The sequence below is a fragment of the Sebastes umbrosus genome, chromosome 21 (assembly GCF_015220745.1).
Source record: "Sebastes umbrosus isolate fSebUmb1 chromosome 21, fSebUmb1.pri, whole genome shotgun sequence".
In the NCBI taxonomy this organism is placed as follows: domain Eukaryota; kingdom Metazoa; phylum Chordata; class Actinopteri; order Perciformes; family Sebastidae; genus Sebastes; species Sebastes umbrosus.
In genome coordinates this window covers 5,395,507-5,419,201 of record NC_051289.1, presented here as the reverse complement: position 1 = coordinate 5,419,201, position 23,695 = coordinate 5,395,507, and the positions used below count along the sequence as shown (strand labels likewise).

The 23,695-nt window shown below is 40.4% G+C and overlaps 2 protein-coding genes across 4 annotated transcripts in view; one reads left to right on the top strand and one right to left on the bottom strand.

Moving 5' to 3' along the window:
- gpr158a (G protein-coupled receptor 158a) overlaps window positions 1–23,695 on the bottom strand; it is a 77,463-nt gene that overhangs the window by 15,042 nt on the left and 38,726 nt on the right. For both annotated transcript variants that reach the window (XM_037757255.1, XM_037757256.1), the window contains exons 4-5: window positions 22,376–22,602; window positions 18,367–18,435 (exon numbers count right to left, since the gene is read on the bottom strand). In XM_037757255.1, coding sequence (XP_037613183.1) covers window positions 18,367–18,435; window positions 22,376–22,602 — 296 coding nt within the window. The remainder of the gene's footprint in view (window positions 1–18,366; window positions 18,436–22,375; window positions 22,603–23,695) is intronic.
- Window positions 5,519–7,335, top strand: LOC119480728 (DELTA-actitoxin-Afr1a-like). Of its 2 annotated transcripts, XM_037757257.1 has the most exons (3): window positions 5,519–6,076; window positions 6,218–6,377; window positions 6,461–7,335. In XM_037757257.1, the coding sequence occupies exons 2-3, from the start codon at window positions 6,235–6,237 to the stop codon at window positions 6,876–6,878; spliced, it is 561 nt and encodes a 186-aa protein (XP_037613185.1). In that variant the 5' UTR covers window positions 5,519–6,076; window positions 6,218–6,234; the 3' UTR covers window positions 6,879–7,335. The 2 variants fall into 2 exon arrangements, with proteins under 2 accessions (XP_037613185.1, XP_037613186.1); XM_037757258.1 differs by having other exon boundaries at window positions 5,519–6,377.

Sequence of the window (23,695 nt, the reverse complement as noted above, 5' to 3'; positions counted from 1 at the left end):
CGGATCTCTATCACGAGCCGGTTTAAGGATGGTGTTGTTTGTGATGAGATAGAGACGGGGAGGTGATATCAACAGCATCCCTCCCTCGACTCCAAACAATCTAAATAAGTCGTATTAAAAAGTTTTTTAACACATTTAGCTTCTCTTTTATTGGTGTGATCTCACCTGCTGTTTGTTTTCACTGGTCAAAATAACAAAGGAAAAGATTTAGATTTAGTTATTTAAAAGTTCAACACTTACCAACAATGAGTCAGACTGCGTCAGTAAAGTTGGTTAATACACAAAGTTGTTTTGCCTTCAGGACTAGTATGGACATTCCTGACTTGTCAGATTTCCTTGAATCCAAGCAGCATCACTTCTGTCTCTTGAGGTCCCATTTAATGCGTTAACGCAAATTCGTTTTAACGCCACTAATTTCTTTAACGCATTAACGCAACCGATCTTTCAGAGGTTGTAGCAGACTAAAGCTAGAGTGAAGATACTAGCATCATATGAAACTAGAAAAACCTAAGGAATACACTGGTACCAACCATGTCATGCTCCTCACCAAGGAGGTTAAATAACGCTCCAAACTTATGCTAAATTTTGGCCAGGAAAAACTGTCATGGCCATTTTCAAAGGGGTCCCTTGACCTCTGACCTCAAGATCTGTGAATGTAAATGTGTTCTCTAGGTACCCATCTCCCCTTTACAGACATGCCCACTTTATGATAATCACATGCAGTTTTGGGGCAAGTCATAGTCAAGTCAGCACACTGACACACTGACAGCTGTTGTTGTCTGTTGGGCTGCAGTTTGCCATGTTATGATCTGAGCATCATTTTTATGCTAAATGCAGTACCTGTGAGGGTTTCTGGACAATATTTGTCACTGTTTTGTGTTGGTAATTGATTTCCAATAATAAATATATACATATATTTACATAAAGGAAGCACATTAGCCCACTCCCATGTTGATAAGGTACATTTTGAACAGATAAAACGTGCGATTAATCATGGACATTCATGCGATTAATTATGGACATTCATGTGATTAATTATGGACATTCATGTGATTAATCATGGATATTCATGCGATTAATCATGGACATTCATGTGATTAATCATGGACATTCATGTGATTAATCATGGACATTCATTCGATTAATCATGGACATTCATGCGATTAATCGCGATCAAATATTTTAATTGATTGACAGCCCTAGTTATGAATAATGTGAACCCTGGCACTAGCTGAGTTATCTGTGCTGAGTTTGGAAATAAGTGTACGCTATATTTAGAATATTTTCACTGCTTTACCTCGCCATCAGACAGCCCTTTCCGACAAGGAACTGAAGCCGTTATATCGCGGTCTTCAAGACGGGACCAGCCTCCTTTCACAAAACAGTAATTTTACCTGGAATAACATGAGAGTTGCTGGTCTACCGCTGCATTGATTGGTTAGTTTGTTTGTGTTATTGTGTGACATTCGGATCCAAACTAACGTGGCGTCCACATAGCAGGACATTGCTTAGCTTCTGTGCCGGTACTCCTGTCTGCTTCTCCAAGCTGGGAGTATGCCGACTGCCATCTAAGTTACTGTATGTAACGTTAATACACTGACTATAAGGATTTTTATATACTGTACATGTAGCAGCAGTCATCAGGAAGAAAAGGTTTCGTGGGAAAAAGGTTTTAGACGGGCTTGGGAGAATATAGTTAAATTCAAAGTTGGGGTTGAGAACCTACGCGGGGTCATGGGGGGATTTCTATGTAGATTTTATATCTTTAATAATTCTTAAATACAAACGGATGTCATACTCCAGATTCACATGACAACTTGGCACATTACAACGACTCAGCTGAAGTGCTGAAGTGAGAATTATGGGACCAGACATGGTTGAGAAACCCTGTTACACCCAGAACAATGACACGTTTGACAAACTACACAGCAGCTCACTTAGAGAAAATACATTTTCAGGCAGCCTCCTCTACGCTGTGATTTGGTGCCACCTGCCACCTCCCAAACTCACGAGTGTTTACCTTTTTGGACAAGTGACAAAAATGTTTTTTTCCGTGCAGCTTAAACCACCCACTGATGTTTCTGATCAGCTTTATTTTCTGTCTAATATTCAGAATATATTACAGAATATGATGAGGCTCAGTGCTCACTGCAATAAAACCATCAATCCATTCCCCCTGGACAGCTGACACAATAAGTCCCATCCCCCGGTGTCCTCATTGCTCAGACTAATGTCAATATACATATTTCTAAGGCAAAAGTAAGCGTAGTCGTTGTCCTTAAAACATTGCCGTGACCCGCTGACCGCACACTTCTGAGCAGACATTCATTACACAAGCCTTGCACTTTTCCATCAGTAGGGTTTCTGGGAAGAAGACTGGCCGTGAGCCCCCCGACAGGTTTCTCTTAACGCCAGTGTGCATGAAGAGCGAGATCAGTTTCTGCCCCCCTTTTCTTTTCAAACCTTCCATTAATAATCAATGCTAAGTGCTGGGAATCTTAGATTCAGCGCTGTGGGAAGGGAAAGGGATCGGGTGTTATGTGTATGTAAGCGTGCAAGTGGGGTGGGGGGATTGAGAGGATCAGGGGGTTGTATACCTATCTAATGGACATCAATATCGAGGAGACAATTATCAACACACTCACTACTCTTCAGCCTGCCTCCCCCCGTTTGTCTCGTCTCAGTTACAGCATGAGTAAAGGCTTCTGGAAATGCTGAGTGAGCGTTGCTAACATCTACTGTAGCAGCCCTCTAAGGCCCCGTCTACAGATATGTCCCCTCCATTTAAAAAAAAAAAATAATAATCTGTACCACACAACCTTGGTTTAATGAAATATCTACGTCCACACTCGAACGCAAAAACGACTCCAAATGTTCGCTGTAATATTTACATGTCACCACTAGTGAGATCACAAGTTAAGGGTCAAGGAACTTTATCACCACCCTTCTCACTCCCTTTCCTTCAACTTCATTACAGTCAGTTTGAGAACAGTTATTGTTGGTGGGGGGCTGGGCATCATCCTGCTGTCATCAACCGTCTCTTTACATGCATAAATGACGATAAACAACGGAGGTCATTCAGGTTTATGTCCGTAGCCCTTCCGAGTGCTCCAAACCTCGCCATAAATCGCCCGAAAGCACATTCAATAAGCATTAGGCCTCGGCATTTTTAACGTGTTCCTGCTGTGGCCTCCTGTGACTGGAACATTTTTCAAATGTTAAGTAGTAATTAGTCCGAGCAGCGCTAACAAAACGTAAAAAAAGCTGGTTGTATTACAGATGTTTATATTTTTTGAAAGTGCTACAATCTCAATGAAGTCTTTCCTTCTGCTCAAATGGCGCCGATTTCACTTCATTGCTGGTACTGAGGACATTTTTAGGAAATATGTAGGGTTTTCTAGGCAGGTGAACGCGTCCCAGCTGGATGTCTGCCCTGACCATTATGTTCATCTGCTTGCCTGGTCTCCAGGCTCCCCAGACACCTGACTTAACACAACCTGGCTCTGCATCTGCCCTCCGAAGCTAAGCCCTGTCATGTGGAAATTACAAAACAGAACAGTGTGTTCTACAGACGCACACCTTTAGCTTCCATAGGCAGACGAAACTTTATTTTTAAGGTTGTGAAAGTGCACAATGGCACATTTGGAGGAGTGTGCGGTGGCTAACTGGCTGACAGAAGCACTCCTCCATGGCTTATCTGTCTTTCAAGGGTTTCAGTGAAATTATTCATTAACAACCTTCTGCCCAGGAAGTTTTTTCCACCACCCCTCTCTCCTTGCTTTTCATTAAGGAGAGCCAATTTAGACCAGATGTTTGCAGAAAATTACTTGCTTGATTGCTAAGTAATGAAGTCACCTTTAAATTAATAGTTTGACTTTTTGGGAAACTCTGCTTAGATTGGTACAACTTTAATACAGTCACTGTACAGCAAATATGTAGCTGATGATGTCACTGTCAACTTGTGATCTGTGGGAACTCATATGGTGTGGGACTGTCTATGTATGGTAACGGTTTAAATTATATGTTTGTCTTATGTGTTCTCTTCAAGTTCAAAATAAAAACTGTCGTACCAGGGTTTCTGTCAGAAAAGTAGTTAGGTCCACTGGAAAGCATCTTTTGACAGGGGCCCGGCGCGGGCCAGCGACAGACAAACATAGTAAAATTACAGTACAGACAATTCTACGACCAATTTAAAGGGACTGTATGTACATTTTTCCACGTATAAATGTTTTTAAATCGTCTTTTAATGCCAAGGTGTGAACAGGTTGTAACATAAGCTAAAAAATGAGACCTTTTGCCTGTAGACTGCTTTTAATGTGAAGAATGCAGGGTGTTTTTTCTGGGAAAATACAACGGATGTGTGCAACCATAGCTAACATTCGGTTAGAAATGGAACCCCAAACCCCAAAGTTATATCTAGTGAAGCCCTGAGACCGACGTCGGGGGAAAACTAGGACCAACATCGGCTGAGCCTTCGACTCATAAAGGACCTTGGTTTGGTTTTTGGTATCAAAACGGACCCTGAGCGTGCAAAACTCCTATTGAACAGGTAAGCTAACATTACTGCCAAGCATGTGAAATATATAGTGATATTGTGGTTTTAGCTATTAGTCACATTCAGTCTCGCGTGTGTTGCTTCACTGTTTTGACCGATGGTCGCTCGCGTCTACGTAGTGCGAGCACAAGCGCGAGCAACAGGACGCTGACTGACGTTGACTTAACGGCCACAGGTGTTACTGTTAACATACAATTTCTGATTCTTACATTGAGTCCCTTTAAGGTTTGGTTAGATTTAAGCACTAAAAACTACTTGGTTAAGATTAAACCGCGATCATGTCTAAAAGAAACAGGAGTGTTGCAATCAAGAAACTGGAAATCGGAAGTCTCCCTTGGAGGTTTTCCGAGGTCACCTTTGTACCTTTGTTGCTGAGAAATGTGAGTCGTAACTCACTTGGCCACATGACAATTAAATACTTTAGTTGTCGCCGGCATATTTGATTGATGAGCGTCACCTTGTTTTCTTATGTTCTTTGTCTGTCAAAACACATCAACCTGAGCGTCTGGAATCTGCCCGAGGGTAACTCAGGCAACTCCCTGGTTTCGTTCAGACAGAAACAATTTAATGTTGAGTTCATTATGCTGTCGATTTTTAGCCGTGCCATTGCATCAGTCGGCCCACCATTTTGGTCCAGAATTAAATTTCTCAACAACTGTTAAATGGATTGCCATGAAATTTTGTACTGGCATTTATGGTCCCCAGAGGGCGAATCCTACTGACTTTGGTGATCGAGGTCATAGTTTAAACTGATTAGTCAAGTGCCCTTGTTGTAAACTGCATCATACCTGGAAGGTGACCTGCTAGCTTCCTTTTGCTTTTGTGCTTTTTCTGGGGTTGTCAAAGTTGTTAAGTTGTAGTACCTGTGAGGGTTTCTGGACAATATTTGTTTTGTGTTGTTAATTGATTTCCAATAATAAATATATACATACATTTGCATAAAGAAGCATATTTGTCCTCTCCCATGTTGATAAGAGTATTAAATACTTGACAAATCTCCCTTTAAGGTGCATTTTGAACAGATAGATAACAGAAAATGTGTGACTTATTTGCATTAATCGTGATTAACTATGGACGATCATGTGATTAATTAATTAAATTAAATATTTTAATCGACTGACAGCCCTAGTGTTCTATTATATTAGTACTACTTACAATTGGTTTCCCATAAGCTCGAAGAATGATTTTCTGGCATATATCCAAGCTTATTATATGAAACCGAAGTTGTTCAGTAACAACAAGGGCATTGTCTAATCAGTTTAGTGTCAGAGCTTTTAATGATGCGATACCTTCCACGTTTCTGCATTTTAGACAGGTGAAGTCCCATTCCTCTGCCAACCATATGCCAATGTACTGGGCGGAGGTTTTTATACTTACCGTAAATTGATATCCAACTAGTTCCTCTTCCTGGAGAAACAGGTTATAACCTCCATCACCTGTATAAGAAGGCAACCTTCAAGGCTGTCAGACAGATCTTTCAGCTGCCCTTCAGAGGTGTTCATCCCACGCAAGAACAGCCAGGTAGGTCTGAGGAAATGACTGCGTACCATGAGCTTAATGTTATTCCACCTGACCATTTACATGTGTTGTTTGTGATTTCAGATGACAGTTTCCCAGATGCGTCTTTTTGTTAATATTTAATTAATATATCTGTCTGAGCAGGTGGTCACACTGCAGATATGGACATTTTGGGCGCAGTTTGTGATGTTGCGGGTACAGGATTATCAGCTGGATCAGCAATTGCTAAAGCTGTACCGTCAAAACGCCAGTGCTCCGTCGAGCTCACCAATGAGAGCTCTAACTACGCTCTTTGTAACCCCAGGTAACTGCAACTTTTTTTCTCAGTATATTCTTTCTTATTTTTAAATCATGTCATTAAGATGTTTCTACTATTTATATTTCTAGAATGTTCCTCGACAGTGGACGCTGCACCATCCCTCTGCCCCCAAGCATTCGACCGTCCGCATCTGGACAGGCGTTGTTTGCCAAGAAACCAAGCTTAGCACAAGGATCTGTCGGCATCTTCACCTATGATCTCCTCGATGTCTCTACAAAAAAGTCCTCTCAGAAAATAGCTGTGCTGTTCAAGGTGCCGTATGACCTTAACCTGAATTCAAACGTGTACGCAGTGGGCATCTTTGACATCAGCAAAGAGTGTAATCGTGATCTTTACCGTGAGATGACCAAAAAGACAGACACGACATTTGTCAGAGGCAAAGCAAAAGGCCCCATTCTGACCCATAAAAGTGAAACTGTTACCATCATGGCCACAATGTCTGACTGCAACACACCTGTCCTGAAGGTGCAGGTGAGCGACGATTGAGAAAAACTTTTTTGTTCCCAACAATGATACGGCTTTGTTTTTATAGATTTTGTGGGTGATGTTGTGTTAATAGTCTGAAATAATGCAATAAGTTGCATCACAGTTCATAAGCTTTAGAGAGAGATTCTTCATGTATTTATGCTCATCTATAATCATATATTACTGTGTTATCCATTTCTTCTGTCGTAATCTATAGTATTACGTTTCCTGTTATGTGTGAAGCTGTATTGCTCAGATAAATATCAACAATACGGTGCTAGTGGAGAGTTAGCGAGGAAAATGTCAGCTATTTGGCAATATTGCACAGTGGAAAATCCAACGAGTAAAATGTCGACATGTACACAGTAATTTAAGTAATAAGTAAATTAGCACACAGGCTGTCCACTGAGGAGACAGCTGAGAGAATACAGAATTGTTATTTATCCCTAGCCTCATTTATTTATGTTTTTTGTAACTGACAAACTGAATAATAAATAAAGTTCTATTGCATTCGTTCTCTGTCTGTATTTGTTAATGTTTTGCTAAGGGTTCAACCTGAGCCAGGCCATATAACAAACATAGTTATCATATCACATCCATACATGGTCAGTAGTAAAGAGCTGTTAAATAATAACTATATATTTTTTATATTGGTTTAAACGTTGTCAGGAACATCCCTACTGCAAAGATATGAGAGTGGTATCAGTCTTCTCATTTAACTCTCGGCAAGAAAGCAAAATGACAAACTGTTCCTTTAGACATTAAAATCATTTTGCTTTTTGCAAAGTGCAAATGTGGTTGCTTAATCTTTAACCAATGGAATATTATTGTTAGTGCATTATCGGATGTTACCAAGCATGCACCAATATAGCAATAACATTCTAGTAAGTAAAATATCTAAAATGATCACATTTCTCGAGCATGTATTTAATAATCCAAAAACTATTAACCGGGTATCATTGTGTTTTACACATTACTTTATACAGGCTAATATACACTCAATTTATTAGGTACACCAAGCTAAAACTAATGCAGTGTATTATAACAGTCCTGCAATAAATCCTACCTCCATGAAGGTTATAATAGTCCGTTTTAAAGAGGTGTTTATTCAACTGTATGATCATTTTGGAGGATGTAGTACTAATCGATTAGTTGAATGATAATTTTGATTAATCGTTAAAGTAATTTTTCTTGCAAAAATGGCATAAAATGCTGTTTTCAGCCTCTCCAATATGGAGATTTGGTGTTTTTCTTTTCTTTTCTCTCTCATATTAAACTGAAGATCTTTGGGTTTTGGATAAAACAAGACATTTAAAGACATCACTTTGGATTTTGAGAAACAAGGATGGACATTTTTTTCACTATTTTCTGACATTTTATAGACCAAACAATTAATTAATTAATCTAGAAAGTAATCGGCAGATTAATCGATAATGAAAATAATCGTTAGTTGTAGCCCTAGATGTAGCTTGTGGTGCTGTTAAGCTGCAAGTGGTATTGTTATGTAGTCTGCCCATATGGATATGAATGGGATTAACAAAATAATAGAAACACCTGGCAGTATAACGCAGTACAATTCAACAGCACCACAAACTACATCCTCCAAAATGAACATACAGTTGAGTCAACAACAAAGTTCCCTCCATCCCACTGGAAGTTCTATAAACTGGCTTTACATAATGCATTAGTTGACGTTGTCTTTGGAGATGCATATGACCTGACAGCAGATGTTGCTAATGCTCTTATCAACACTGACTTGACTTGTATGACTACGCAGGTGCATCATTAGTGTTTTGTTTTTGGACAATGACGTGATAACTGTTGATGGGAACATCACCTTGTGTTGGGGGTTTGAACCTATGACCACCAATAAATATTATACGCATGACAGAAAGACAAATCAAGACTGTCAGACACATTCCATATATACAATAGCTATACAGACATCCCAGTGGTTTTACATTGTTCAAATACATGATCCATCTATTATTGTTCCATCTATCTGATGATGGGACTCTAAAAGAACAGACAAACATAACAAGAGCAAGATTCACACGCTCACCCACTTACTCATTCAATCAACACTCAGTCACTTAATTTGCAGTTATCTTTCATTCCTAATCATCTCTCATTTCAGCACCCACCAGCTGGCTCCACACACACACACACACACACACACACACACAGAGATTCAGCGGGTTGGTTACCCGCTAGAGAGTGTCCCTGTTGATACGACGGTGACGCAAGACAGCCAGCTGTGGTGCGAGCAGCAGCTTTCCAGGGAGCTGTTGTGATGTTGGCTACCTCTGTGTTCAACTCTCCTGTTGTAGTCATTGACGCTGATTTAATTCCTTTGTTTTCAGCTATCTGTTTGTTTTGTCCATTTTGAAAAATCTCTGCTGCTTATTGTTACCCTTTTATACTGGAGAAACTAAGGAGACCGAGGGGAACAGCTGCCTGTTGCACCAGGAGATTGATCGAAGTATGAAGTCAACCGCTATGTTCTAACTAGGGATGTCACGATACCAGAAAAGTCAATATCAATACCAGTGAAATTTCACAACTCTCGGTACCAAATACGATACCACAGTAAAAAACAAAACAATAAATCCCATGAACTTCAACATACACTCCTTTATTACCGTTTGCTTACTGTTTTTTGTGAATTGATTATTAATCCCTGATGATCTGCCTCAAGTTTCTCACAAAAACTAAATTTTACAAGATTACATTTGAATACATCATGATAACGTTATAATTTACCTTTGCCCAATACTCATTTTTACTGAATAGAGCCTGTACGCATAATGATGTAACTCAGTGCAACCTCTGTATGTTAGCTGTTAGCTCCGTTATTTAGTTAAGCAGGACTGCTAACAGCTTAATTTAACTAACTTTCTTCCTGCTGATTTCAACATGGTTTTGCTGTTCACAATGTAGTATTATCAGGGAAATTTTCTATCATCCCCGGGACAACGGTACGCCACTAGTCTCAAGCCCTGATCCCCGTTACCTGTGGTACTGTAGAAAAACAATGACGTCACTTTTTCAGAATTGGGCATTGATTTGGTACCGAAGTAACTAGTTAGTTTCATACTAAACTTTGTTCGGTTGTTACTTCTTACACTACAACTTAACTATGTTGCCCATAATTTAAAAGATGAATGAATGTTTCATGTAGGATAGTATTTGGATAATACTGACGAAAAAGCAACTACTACCTTGTTAAAGAAAGCAAAACATATAAAAGAGACTTGGCTATGGCAACTTACTCCCACCCTTGGATCTATTATCCCATAGAGTTGAAATCCTATTTAAACAATTATTGTACATAATTGTACACCTGTTTAAGTTGACTATATATGTGTTCGCCTTATGTCTTATGTCTATTTTTACACAGTAGTGTCGAAACGTTGTCTGTTTCTGTCTTGTTTTCGCCCTGCCTTTGATTAAGGCAACTCAGAAAAGGTATAAGACATTGTACAACCTAGTTTGTTTGAAGCATACTGAGCATTAAATGGAGTACAGATTATAGCCACCTTTACCCCATAAACACAGCTAGTGTTAGCGCCTAACTTAAATGTCATGAAAACACAAACTCTGGAGCTCTGTATTCCCCAAAGGCTTCATGTGAAAATGGAAACACACTCACAACCAAAATATGACGCCCGACTGGATGCACTACAGAGCATACACAAATAATTTTGTGCTAGACCGCTTTAGATAATTAGCTCTCGCTGTAGGGCAAAGAGGAGATATTCAGCAAATAACACTTAAAAAAAAAAGAAAGTGGGTGGATTCTTTTATTAGACTAATGCGGTTAGCAAAAGAGCACCAAAAAGCAGCCGTGTGTAATTAACTTGTAATGTGTAGACAATAAAAATGCAAATGTGTGTGTTCGCACGGGGGGGTCGATGAAGAGGGTGAAAGCTTCAGGGATTGATCCCCTTTACCGTGAAGGTCAGTGTCCCACAGGGTATCGATCACGTTGGATGTAAGACCTCTCCCTCAATGCCGTGAAATGAGTTTACCGCACTCAGTAAAGAGTAAAAATACCTGTGGTCTGTCAATAGGCTGCTGACCTGTTCAAGTTTTTTCTGGAAACATTGACAATAAACTGATGAACTGCTCACTCCAGAAGTGTATTTTAGAAGAGAGATTATACCTAAAGAGTAACTTACATCCACTTTTTGTGTTAACATATTATATCTACATCCATTTTATCATACTATCAGTTAAATCTGGTAGCAGTTTACAGTGTTCATTGAAAGGGCAAGAGTTATTTAGAAAAGTATTTACATACTTACTACACATCGTCTCTGGGTGTCATCCAGAAATCATAGAACCACAGTTACATAATAACTCTTGTTTGAAGATGTAGTTACCTCCACCAAGGAGGTTATGTTTTTGGTTCAGTTTGTTTGTTTGTCTGCAGAAATACGGAAAAACTACTGGCCCGATTTTCATGAAACTTGGTGGAAGGGTGTAGCATCGGCCAAGGAAGAACCCGAATCTGATTCGAATCACGGGGCGAATACACAAGTTATTTTTAACTTATGTCAACATTGCGAAACGGGGCATGACCTTTGCGGAGGTTTGCGCTCTCCGAGTGCCTTTTCTAGTTTGAAAAGTGATCAGGAGTGTGTGACCGACAATACGAGTAGCTTCTGGATTTGAATGTATTTTTTTAATATTTAGTTGGATTGAAGCCTAATTTTGATGTTAAATTATCCTTGTTATATTTCAACCTTTGATTTTTTGGCCACTTGGGGGCATTAGAACAAGCTGCAAACACAACATTGACATATTATGAGCTTGATATGGCTAAGTTGTTAGCAAACATGCTTATTTACACATCAAGTAGACACAGATTAACATTAGTATTCATTAAGAGTGGCGTTTCTGACCACCTGATGAACTTAAGTCCAATGTTCACTCTCCTTTCTGCTCTGTTTTTGGTCTCCACTAACACAAATGCTCCCATATGGTCACTAACTTTGTCTGTCTGCCGTTTGAAGCTGGGTAAGTAGTGCACAGCGGGTTTGTCTACTGCCTACTTATGATGGAAATGAGGTTGCTGGCCATAAAACCAAAACAATGAGTTAAAAGTTTAATTTAATTTAGACCACATTTTCCTCAAACCTTACAACATTCTGCTTCAAAGATGACACTTATAGTTGTATCGTCCTGTTTGGTGCCATTAAGCAATTTTCCTTTGTGCCGCCAAATAACACCAGATGGACAACAGGAAACTGCATTGTAGACTCTTCTGATTTGTGGCTTTCAATCGTCTCAGAAATGTTTATATTAATTGTGTTAATATCTCTACATGAACGTGGTCAGAAGTCTATAAAGTTAAGACGCTGATATTGTGACCCAAATGGTTTCAATGCCTCTAAATTGTGCCTCTGTTAGACTTAGTAGAAATTTTAAATTATGGTTTGCATGCTGAATTATTATTATGGTTGGCAGCTATGACGGCAGCCTCGTACTAATGGAGCACTTACTGAAATGAAAATGCCAAAATAAAATATCATATATTAGTCATCTGTCAATGATGCAGTATAAACACATCAGTTGTTAGATTTTTTAAAGTGACTAAAACTGAAAACGTTAGCCAGTTAGCCAAAGAACAGACGGCGCTGAATTTCAGCCTTTTGTTATCACAGCTTCTTTGGAAACTGCTACCAGCTAGAGGGGAGAAAAATGACTTTCAGCCATTTAGTGTGTCTGTCTCCATCTGAGTAGAGAATGGGATGGTGCAGCCTCGGGAATCATTCTGTCACAACAAAGCGTTCGTGCTACTTTTAATGTTTTGACATGAAATAGTGACAGCCATCCAGTCCGCCCATGCCCCGCTTTTTCTGGTCATCATCTCCTGCTCATTCCCCGTCTCTTCTTCTTTTTTTTTTTTTCTAATCTACAGAACACCTTCAGTATGAGAGAGTAGGAGGAGGGAGCAGGGGAGAGGTGGGGTGTTGTAATAGCAATGGATCCATTTTTATATGAAAGCCGACACCCACAGCCACATGGGAAGGGCATTTTTCTGGAGGGAGGTAATGCTTTCTTGTGCTCCCGCTGCTCCCTGAGGTGGGCCGAGTGTAAATTACATCCAGCTCACACTCTGCGCAGTCAAGACCAGAGCTGGCTGGCGCTCGCCTCCCACAACTCCCTTCCCTCCTCATCACCAGTTAGATCCTGAGAGATATTCCCATCTTGCTCGGGCACAAAGGGACGTATCTTAGAGGGAATAGCACTGCCTATGTGTGGTGATGCTATCTCATTTCTATCTGTCTGCTCATGTAGACAGAAAGAACTCTGCAGCTGCAGCGGTGTATCCTCAACTTCAACTTTGTATGTTTCGGGGGACTCCGCGGGCACTTTGCAGAAGCAAGAAGGGAAGCAGAGTATGAAGGGAGGGCTGGAAATGCAAACAGCAACTCTCCAGATCCACTTAAGTCAGATTGAAAGTGTCAGAACAGCTTGGATGGAAGGCAGAGCAGAGCACGGGGAGAGAAATGGCTGGCAGACTGTGTTTCATGGCCTGTCAGGTCAGGATACATTATCCCTTGGCCATACTGTTTCTCATTAGCCCCCTGATGTGCTGTGAAGCCCTGCCTGCCTGCCATGCACAGCAGAGCCCTGAGTTGGGCTGAGGTGGCACCTTGGCCCAGCTTGGCACCAAGACAATGCTGGGATTGGACAGGTGGAAAGACAAGGAACGAAGGACGGGGGAGGAACAGTACTCAAAGGTCACTGGTTTCAAAACCGCAAAGGTTTTCTTGAGCAGGACATGACGCTCTCCACTCTGCCCCTAACAATAGGATTGTGTTAACACAGAGGGAAGTGTAGTGATGTAACCCTTCCCTGAGCATTTTCATCATTTCAGGCAGTTCCACAATTTCCAGGTCAGTACTATTACATAGACACTGTCCTCATCAGAAAAACAAAACAATGTGTGTCATTTGGTTTAAAACAGTCTATAAGTGTTGAGGTACAAATGACCTCTTGTGTGGAATACTGTAAGTAAGGCAGGAGTAGCGTGACAGCGTGAGGGAAATCTGATTAAAAAGTCATCTCTGTGCAAAGTGCAAAAAACGTCACAGCAGTGAATGCACAAAAGGCGTCATTAAATTAAAAATAGAAACTTGCAGATTACCACCTTTACATATGAGTTAACATTTATGAATGCATAAGCAGCAGAGCGGGAGGCGTGACATGTCTCGCAGGGGAGAACATGCAAGGGAGAGAACGACAACTAGCGCTGCCTCTGGGGCACTGGTGCACACACAGATGGGTAGGAAGTAGCAAAGGGAAAATAAGTCTCATACGCTGTGTTTACATGCAGTTAAGTAACTTTGTTATTGTCAGCTTTCTGCAGTAACCTAACAACACAACCACACCGACCTCCCTCTGTAGTCTTGATCACTTTGTTATAACGTCACTGGTTCTTTGCCAGAGGGCTTTGTCACTTTGTCGTTTTGGGTCATTTGCTGAAACGTCATTCTTCTTGGGAGACTAGTCTTGCACGTCAACACAGGCTTTACAGTTGCTGTTATTGTAGCATGGAGAAGTTGTTCTACCACAGTATTTCCGGCCTTAAATTGTTTTCTACCAATAACCATTTTTATGTGCATACTCAAATTAAAGGAAAGGGGGTAGAAAAAGTGAGGAGAAGTGAAGAAACATCACCAGGAAATCAAGTAATGAAAGATATACAAGAGTAACCAGGGGTGCAAACTCATCAGGGGTGAAAAAGGTGACGAAGATGCGAACCCCCTAGGGGGAAATGGGAAAGAAGGCGTACGTTTGTGACGAGGCTCAGACTATTGGGGTTGGTTGAAATGCCCACAGGATAGTGGCAGCCGGCAATCTGCCCGGACGCCGCCCTATGAGGAAGAAACCCCAGGGAACACCTGCCCAGAAGCACCAAGGACAGGGCGACAGGAGGAAGAAAGGCAGAGGCCCGAGAGTCGTTACAGAGACCTCGCAGACCAGACCCCCCCAAATTTCAAAAACGTATCGGATCTACAAGAATCACACAAATGATCTATTTTGGATTCAAAACGGCGATTTTTGCCAAAAGTAGGGATGTCACGAGAACTGAAACTTCGGTACCGAGTTGATGCCAAGATTCTGAAAATGTGACAATACTCGTTTTTCTACAGTACCACAGGTACCGGGGGGCTCGAGGCTAACAGCGTCTAAAATCTGAAAGGACGCCGTAAACTCACTCCAGACGCAGCCTATTTTTTTCCCTGATAATGCTACATTGTGAACAACAAATCCGTGTTGAAATCGGTAGAAGGAAAACTAATTAACGTTAGCTGTTAGCAGCCGGTGGGCGCACAGGACTGCGGAGCTAACAGCTAACGTTAACGGAGGTTGCATTGAGTTTCATTATGGTGCGTTCAAGCTCTACTCTACGAGTAAAGGTAAAGTATAACGCTATCATGATGTGTTCAAATGTAATCTTGTAAAATGTAGTTTTAGGTGATAAACTTGAATAAATACAGTTATATGATGGACATGATGTCACAGCAATATAAAATAGATAATAGAGAGGGAATTGTGACCTTTTTAACCTCCTAACACTAGCTCTAATTGTTTTGTTTTTTACTGTGGTATCGAATTGGCTATCAAGAATTGTGTGAATTTCACTGGTATTGGTATCGACTCCTAATCTTCTGGTATTGTGACAACCCTAGCTGAAAGGTGACAAGTTTGCACCCCTGTTGATCCCCAAAAGGTATCATCTATCTCTTCTGCAAGCTATTGTGTGACACATGCGCTGCAATTATTGTTATGACAAGTCAAATCATGTTTAATTGATCAGCTTTTTTGCATTTTCCCCATTATTGTGAAGCACCTATCAGTGTCTTCTGACAAGTCGAGGCCAGGTGGCACCCACAATGCAACGCCTCTCTGATTCATTAGTCTTTATGTATTCATGGCTTGACTGGAGGAGACGGTGGAATCTGGAATAAAAACAAGTAGCAATAGGCGCAATCCAAACTCTGTCACTTTACTGCCATCTAAGCCTCCCCAGCAGCGTCAATAAGAAGCTGCAAAGAGACAAACGCAGGACTGGCAAGCTAATCCAGGGATCACATTGTGAATCACAAATGCGTGTCCGCTCTCCTCCTCTCTCATCTCCACAGCCAGACGGAAATAGCCGGCTTTGGCACTGCCATAATTTTGCCTCTCTCCTTCTGCACTCCCTGTTCCTCCCTCCTCCCTCCTCCCTTTTCATTTCAAAGCAGGGGGGCTGAAGTTATTGCATGTGACACACTCGGGAGAGAAAAGGAGGGGGGGATTGCATTACTCCACAAAGCCGAATGCCATGGGAGCAGGATGAGATGTATCGCCTGCTGCTTAATAACAGTGGAATTATTTAAAATAGAAGCAGCAGCAGCGGCGGAATATTTCTGAATCTATATTTAGATTGGAAGTGATGCGTCTCACCCTCACAGCTCATGTGGGATTCGCAGGGGAGACATGGAAATGCATCAGGGTGCAGATCAATCTAGCGTGCTGCACAGAGCCGTGCAGAAAGATGCTGTTTTCACATGATCGGGCTGAGATATTTCATCAAAGTAACATCACAGTGACCATTTCAGCATAGCAGCACAGAATAATCTAATCTTTAAACAAGATAGGGTGTATAGCTACAACTTACCTTTTTACAATCTATTTATAGCATTTGGTGCCATCAATACACCAGCTGGATACAGGATTATCATCTACTATTCATCCATTCACTAACCAATAACATGACACCCAGCTTGCTTTCACTCTGCAAATTTCAAACATTATTACTTTCCAGGACCTTGTCGCAGCAAATTGCATTGATTAGCCGGCTCTAAATCAGTTGCCGTTAATTACACTTACCCTGCATTGCTTCGCTAAGCATATAGCTCCACATGATTGCAACTAAATTGCAATTAGCCAATGCCCCGAGCACCCAAGAGGAAGACATAATGGTAGACTCGTGTAAATCAATGGGATGTGGGTGTTGGACAGAGTATGGTCATCTGCAGGAATAATGAGGTGCTTCGCAAGTTGGCAAACAATGTCACTGCTTTTTTTATTTGATTGATTTTTCGCTGATGCAGATTATAATAATAATAACTAGGTTATTGTCTCTCTGCATGTTTACGCTATATTACACTGTATATCCATCCAATTCTTTGGTACACCGAAGGAAGAAAGAGTCTCAGTCTCACAAAAAGACATTTTCAGTTGTTGGGACTTTTTATTCCCTATTTACGATGTAAAAAATATCAAAGTATTAATATCGATATTGAATATTTGAAACGGTTTCAATACTCATTTTCTGCAGTATCGATACGCTGGTACCAGCTGCTCTCTCTGCTCTGTCTCATGCGACAATGTTGAAAACATCTTTCCCCGTGGTATCGAAAATGGTATCAAATATCTTTTTTTTTTTTAGGTATTGCATAAAAGTTTGAAATGACAGTATCTTGACAACACTGCTATTGATACCAAGACCAATGCCAAAGGTGAAAAACGAAGAAAGCTGTTTTCATTGATTGTTTGCTGATTGTTTGAGATGCACCGATCAATGCAGCCGATCGAAACTGGCCAGTTTTCAGCTGATCAGCCATGAACAGAGACCCGCCCTCTCAAAGCAGTGCTATGATGTTTGATGTTACAGGGACTCTGATAAATGCAAATGATCCCACTGTTTGCATGAAAAAGTACATTTTCTTTTACTCAGATTTTATGTATACGGTTATTGACAGTTTTCCGAAAATACTATCTTATCGCCAGATTCTTGCCAGTACATAGCCCTACTTAAGATTAAATATATATACATATTCCTTTTAAGTGACCGGTCTGATGAAAAAACAGGGGGAAATAAGTCCCAGATCAAAAATGGCATGAATATGAATTAAGAATACAAAGTTTTAAAAGGTTAAGTTTCAATAAAATGTGATGGAGTTTATTCTGCTTGAGGGTCTGAATGAGTGCAGTCTGTATGAAGCAGCGCGAGTGGCTGGTCAACAGATGGTAGTGTTGACAGGCTGCTGGGTTCGTTGGCCAGCTCTGTGTACAGTTAGCAGGGGGTCACCAACAAGCCCTGGGATGTTTGTCTCTGCCAGTCCCCGTTTTATCACACGCACACCTTGGCTGTGAAAACCCCGGCTTATCGCGGCTCCACACGGCCGTCCAAAAAACACACCAGGTATGATTTATGAACTGAGGTCTGTACTATCTGACAAGGCAAACAATCCTGCTCTGTGCCGCTGCTGCAGATATGAAACTTTGTTCTCTGTTTTAGATGAATGAGCGTGACAGTGTGAACTGAAGGTCAAACTGAATGCCAACCTTCAGTCAAGGAGAAGATTTTTGTTTTCAGCTCAAAGGAGCACGGCATGAGGATTATCAGCAAACACGTCAAGAAGTGAGCACATGAAAGGATACCAGCCTGCATGTGCGCACACACACACACAAATACAGAAACTAGCGAGTGTCTCAGGCTTACCGGGAAGTAGAGAAGCAGAGCTCCACACAGGATGGCCTCCAGTAGGACGAGACCTGATGCTCTGATACTCTGCCAAAAAAGAAAGATACACCGATTATTAAACTTAGCATTTATGCATCATATACTGTGATCATTATGAGATGATATCATATGCACATTTAACACATCAATTACATTTATATTAACTCAAAAGCAACTAAAGTATGATTTGACAATTTTACTACTGGGCTCTTCTAGACATTTCAATGAAAAACAACATATTCTTTTTAATAAAGTTCTCACTCTGTCTCAGCTGACCGTGTACTCGCAAACATTACACTGCTAGCGCCGCTTGCAAACCCCGCTAGCACTGCTCGCTAATGTCACTATCACTGTTTGGTGGTGTAGGAATGACCTGTGCTTGGACTGAAATGGTGAAACAGACGTGCCATGGGAATTGCAAACTAAAGGTGCATCTTAAAGATGATCATATGTATCGATGTTTTTCACTTTGCATCAATAATATTGGATCGTTGATTCAATATATTGTTCCAGATCAATGGATCGTTACACCCCTAGTTGTTATACTATTTCCTTATAAAGGTGTTGCGGTTAACGTGTTAGCAAACAATGACTTATTTACACATCCAGCACACAGGGAACAATATTAGCATTCATTTGGAGTTGTGTTTGTTGTCACCTAGTAAATATAAGTCTAATATTCACTCATCTTTTAGCTCTGTTTTGGTCTCCACCAACTCCTGAATGGAATATTTGGCTCTTCAGCGGCTAAATGCTAAAGTATTGTACGTTCACCAGCTATTTGCTGACTTTGCTGTCTGCTGTTTGATGCTGGAAAGGTTGTGTACAGCGTGTTTACGATTCTTCACTGAAAACAGAAGCTAGAAACAACGCTAATGAGAGCTGTGAGAGTCAATCAAAACATTTAAGTTGCGCAACCTACAGTTAAACCAAAACAACAAGCTGAAAGAAGCTAAAACGCTGCAGAACCTGCAGGAAACTGTGAAGTCCTGTGATAATCCTCTGTAGGTTTGTCACTACGAACAACCATTTCACATTATACGTAGTCATTTGATCCATTGTTGATATACAAATATTGATTACAGCAGCATTAATTTTAAATTGCAATAAATTATAGCAATTTTTATTGTATGTAAAATCTCTAAATTATAAAAGAATAATGTTTTTCCTTTCTACAAGATGTTTATAAGGCAGTTTGGAATATAACTCTTACACTGCCCTTCATATTGCAGCAGGTCTAAACTAGTCTAAAACAGCAGGATATCATAATATTCCAGGAGGATTTAAAAGGGGAATGGAGCTTTTTCTTCTTTGTTGGTTGAAAGAGAACAAAGAACAGTGAAAGCTTCTGCCTCAAGGACTTTTTATAGAAGGGTTCGCCATTTCAGGCTCTTTCTGTGCTCCTCTTGTGTAAGATATTTAACAAAATATCATCCTCTAACTGACAAGATGCTTGAGGGGGCTTTCAAAGAGCAGAGGACAACTGCGCCACTCATTTAAGAATACACACAAAAGACAACACAAAAACACGACGTAGACCAGATGAGTGTTTATCTTGTTTGAGATATATTAAAATCTGCAACCCAAATGAACTCATTTGTTTATTAAATTTCTCTAATTTATCACAAAGTCTTTGAGGAGCTTTGAAACTAAGCTCTTAAACTTAGTTTGATAAGATGAATGGGGATTACGTAAGTGGTGTTTAAATGATGACAAAGCCCTGGAGTGTCTGAAACTTTTATCTGCATTATTAATGGGAGCGATCCTTTGTTGAACTCTGGTTGATATAACGCCAGGAGTCTTCAGGTGTGTGGGAGATAGAGCAGCTAGATGCTCCCCTGTCAGGAATGTGGTGAATCTTCAGGCTAATCCTCACATGTCGAGCGCTCAAGACAAAGACTTTAATTAAGCCAATTAATTGACGGTAGCAACTAGAGACTCTGAGGAGCTCAGAAGTTTGGTCAAAAGTTTACTTTGGTAGGAAGTGAAGTCAGTAAGTGAATCACTACCATCACCAACTTTCATTTAAACTGAGCTCAGCAGTTCTGTCACACAACACAAGGCTTTTGCCAACATGACCATGATACATGTGACTTATACAGTGTTTTACAGTTACATTCAAGGTAGTATTTGTACACTTATAACCACGGAAATACAATTTTGAAATAGTTTTTCATGCAAAAATGGCAGAAAATGTTGTTTTCAGCCTCTAAAATATGGAGATTTCCTGCTTTTCTCTGTTTTATATCATATTATTATATGAATATCTCTGGGTTTTAGACTGACAAAACAAGTCATAAAGACATTAGGGATGCATCGATACAGATTCCGATATCGGCCTGATACAAAAAACTGGATTGGGTTTGGGTGACAATGGGACCAATCTATTCAATTCAGTTCATATACTGTATACATTATATACTGGAATTTTACTTCCTGTTTTAGTTTTGACCAATTTGTTGCTGCATTTATAAAGTTTATACTTAAATTGTAATTCCTGTTAATTTTGAAGATGTTTTATCAAGTTGCTGGTGCAGGATTTATTATTCTAATAATAAATGACAATTCAGTAAATTTATATCTTTGTATTTATTTGTTACATTTTGTTTTACAAAGTTAGGAAAGCAATGTTTAAGTCAAGCCTGATGTTGCCTTACACATAGAAGAATGGTCCCAGTCACTTCCACACAGTGAGGCATACAGCTTATTAATTAAACACTGGTATCGGATCGGTACTCGGTGTTGGACTTTGAGTAACAGGGAAGGACATTTTTCCCTATTTTTCTGACATTTTATAGATTGATTTATCTAGAAAAGAATCGTCAGATTAATCGATAGTGAAAATAACCGTTAGTTGCAGCCCTACTTATATACAGAAGAAATTCTGTTTTACTGCTCTATGTTACGATTCTTGAAACCTTTTGTATTTGCAGGGTAAAATCTGGCATTTTCAGTAGAAACTGCAGGAATCTGTTGGGAATAAGACTTGAGCAGATTGTGGTAGAAACAGATGCCAAGGCTGAGTAGACGAAAAGTAAAAGAGAACACTCTCAAAGTTTATCCACTGAACATTTAACTCCAAAGTCTACTCTCTGATTTCTGTGAAATGCATGCACACAAACACAGCTTTGGCCAAATAAAATAGCAAGAATCTCATCAATTTACTCAAAAATAATCCAATAAGAAACCCCTACAATGTTAGCACCATACCACACCAGTGAAGACTTGATACTTTGCTTTTATGAATATCTAGTGCAAGAGCTAAACTAAATCTTTGCTTTCCATACAGAAAGTTTTGTTTTTCTGAAGTAGTTTCACCTTTTAATGATGCAATGAAAATATCACCACCTTTCACGTTGATGTAGAGAATATACATTATTTACATAAGTGATTAAATCAGACGACGATGACACTGTCAGCCAGGTGCGAACCTACGAACCGTGTCAACATTTCTCACTGCCACATGTCACAATAGAGAAAGATTTGGTGATGGTCAGTGGCCCAATGTATAAATCAGAGTAAATTCGCTTTAATGGTTTCATTTGCACAAACTGGTCGCTGTCCAAGTCGCTGATGTCGAGTTGATGTGCGGGGCCTGAGCTGTTTGAAATGATTTCAAAGCTTTATTGTGACCACCCACATATGGATTCACTGGCTTATTGATCCAAAGGGCTTTGATGACCATACGGCCCAGAAAACATCAAACATTTTACTGATGTGATGTTGTAATTGTGAATCGAATCTGTGTCTCCTATGCACTGTTGAGTTTCCAAACTTTCACTCTTAATGGTGACAGAAAAGATTCCATAAAAGCTTATGAAAAGATTTTGATAATGGAATAATAAAAAAGAAAGCTTTAGCGTCCCAGTACCCGTAACAATGCCTGTCTATATGCTCATTAATCACTCACAAACAGTGTCAGTTAAATTATTATAAATGGATCAAACCCCGTAAGTAAAGTTTGTGATGAGCTGGTAATGGTACGTACCTTATTCCTGCGAAAGTGGTAGATGAGTACCATGCTAACGAAGACAATCAGCAAGCAGAGGCACTGGAAGGAGAGCACGGCCATGCGGAGGGCGCCGTCCTCTCGTGTCACACAGGGAGTGTCGTCCTTGCAGTAGGCGCAGCCCTCCTGGCATGGCAGGCAGTCGCTGGAACTCCCCTCGTCCGCATTGGGACCGCTGTCTGCAGCTTTTCCTTTCTTCCCCATCCCTGTCAGAAACAAGATTGAGAAATAAAGGAGGTTTAATTCTAAAATAAGCTCAGCGACTGACCCGGTAATCTTGTTGTCATTGGCATTGATCAAGCTTATCAACCTTCCGCAGATATCATTACTTTTGTGGTATCCCAGAGAGGGATAAGGAAAGGATGTGGAGCTAAAAGTAATGAATAAACAGTTGAAATTGCACATTTCATTTTTTTTTTTTATTTGTTCATCATGTTTCCATCATTTTTAGGATAGTAGCAGGATGTGAAGCCACAACTATCATTTTCTTAAGTTTCCTTGTTATTGAATTTTCCTCTGGATATGAGACCAGTATTAACAGATAAAGGAGATGAAGTGCTTCAATGACAGACTGAAGCGTCCTGAGTATATATATTCTTATCCCTCTCTGACCTTACAAGGATTCATCGACATTGTGTCAACACAAGGGAGATGGATCTATATGTGTGAACATGAAAAGTCAACACTGCAGCACCTTGTTCAGTCACTGGCATATCATACAAGGCTGATAACTGCGGCGTCTTCGGGAAAAAAGGCACACAGAGAGATGCCAGAATGTAGTCATTTTCATCCTGGACAAGAACACGGACGATGGGGAGTCTAAAGACGGGGCAGATTCTCTCACACCATGAAAAATCTACATTAACACTTGTCCGCTTGTCCATGGCAAGTAAGCTCTGTGTTCGGGCATGTGAAAACTAAATGTGATCTTTATTAGGGATGCCCCGATTGATCGGCCTTCAGTCAAAATATGAGATCGGTAGGCTTGCCGTGGTAGTCTGTGTTACCAGTGTTACACGGTGTTTGAGTATACACCGATTAAATTACTTGCCCATCGCCACTGTTGTTTTGCTTTGCTTTTTGCGTATCAGCGCCGTGTTATCAATACATAGTCGAACGCTACAAACTGAAAGTGAAAGTGTCTCAGCACAGAGTAACAGGAGTCAGATTTAACACACTTATCACGGGACGAGAGAGGGTTGAAAGACAAGACGATGGCGGAGGGTTTAGTGTCAAATCGAAAAGCAAATGCGCCTATTAGGCAATATTTCGGATTTAAACCCAATGCTATAAGGGAAC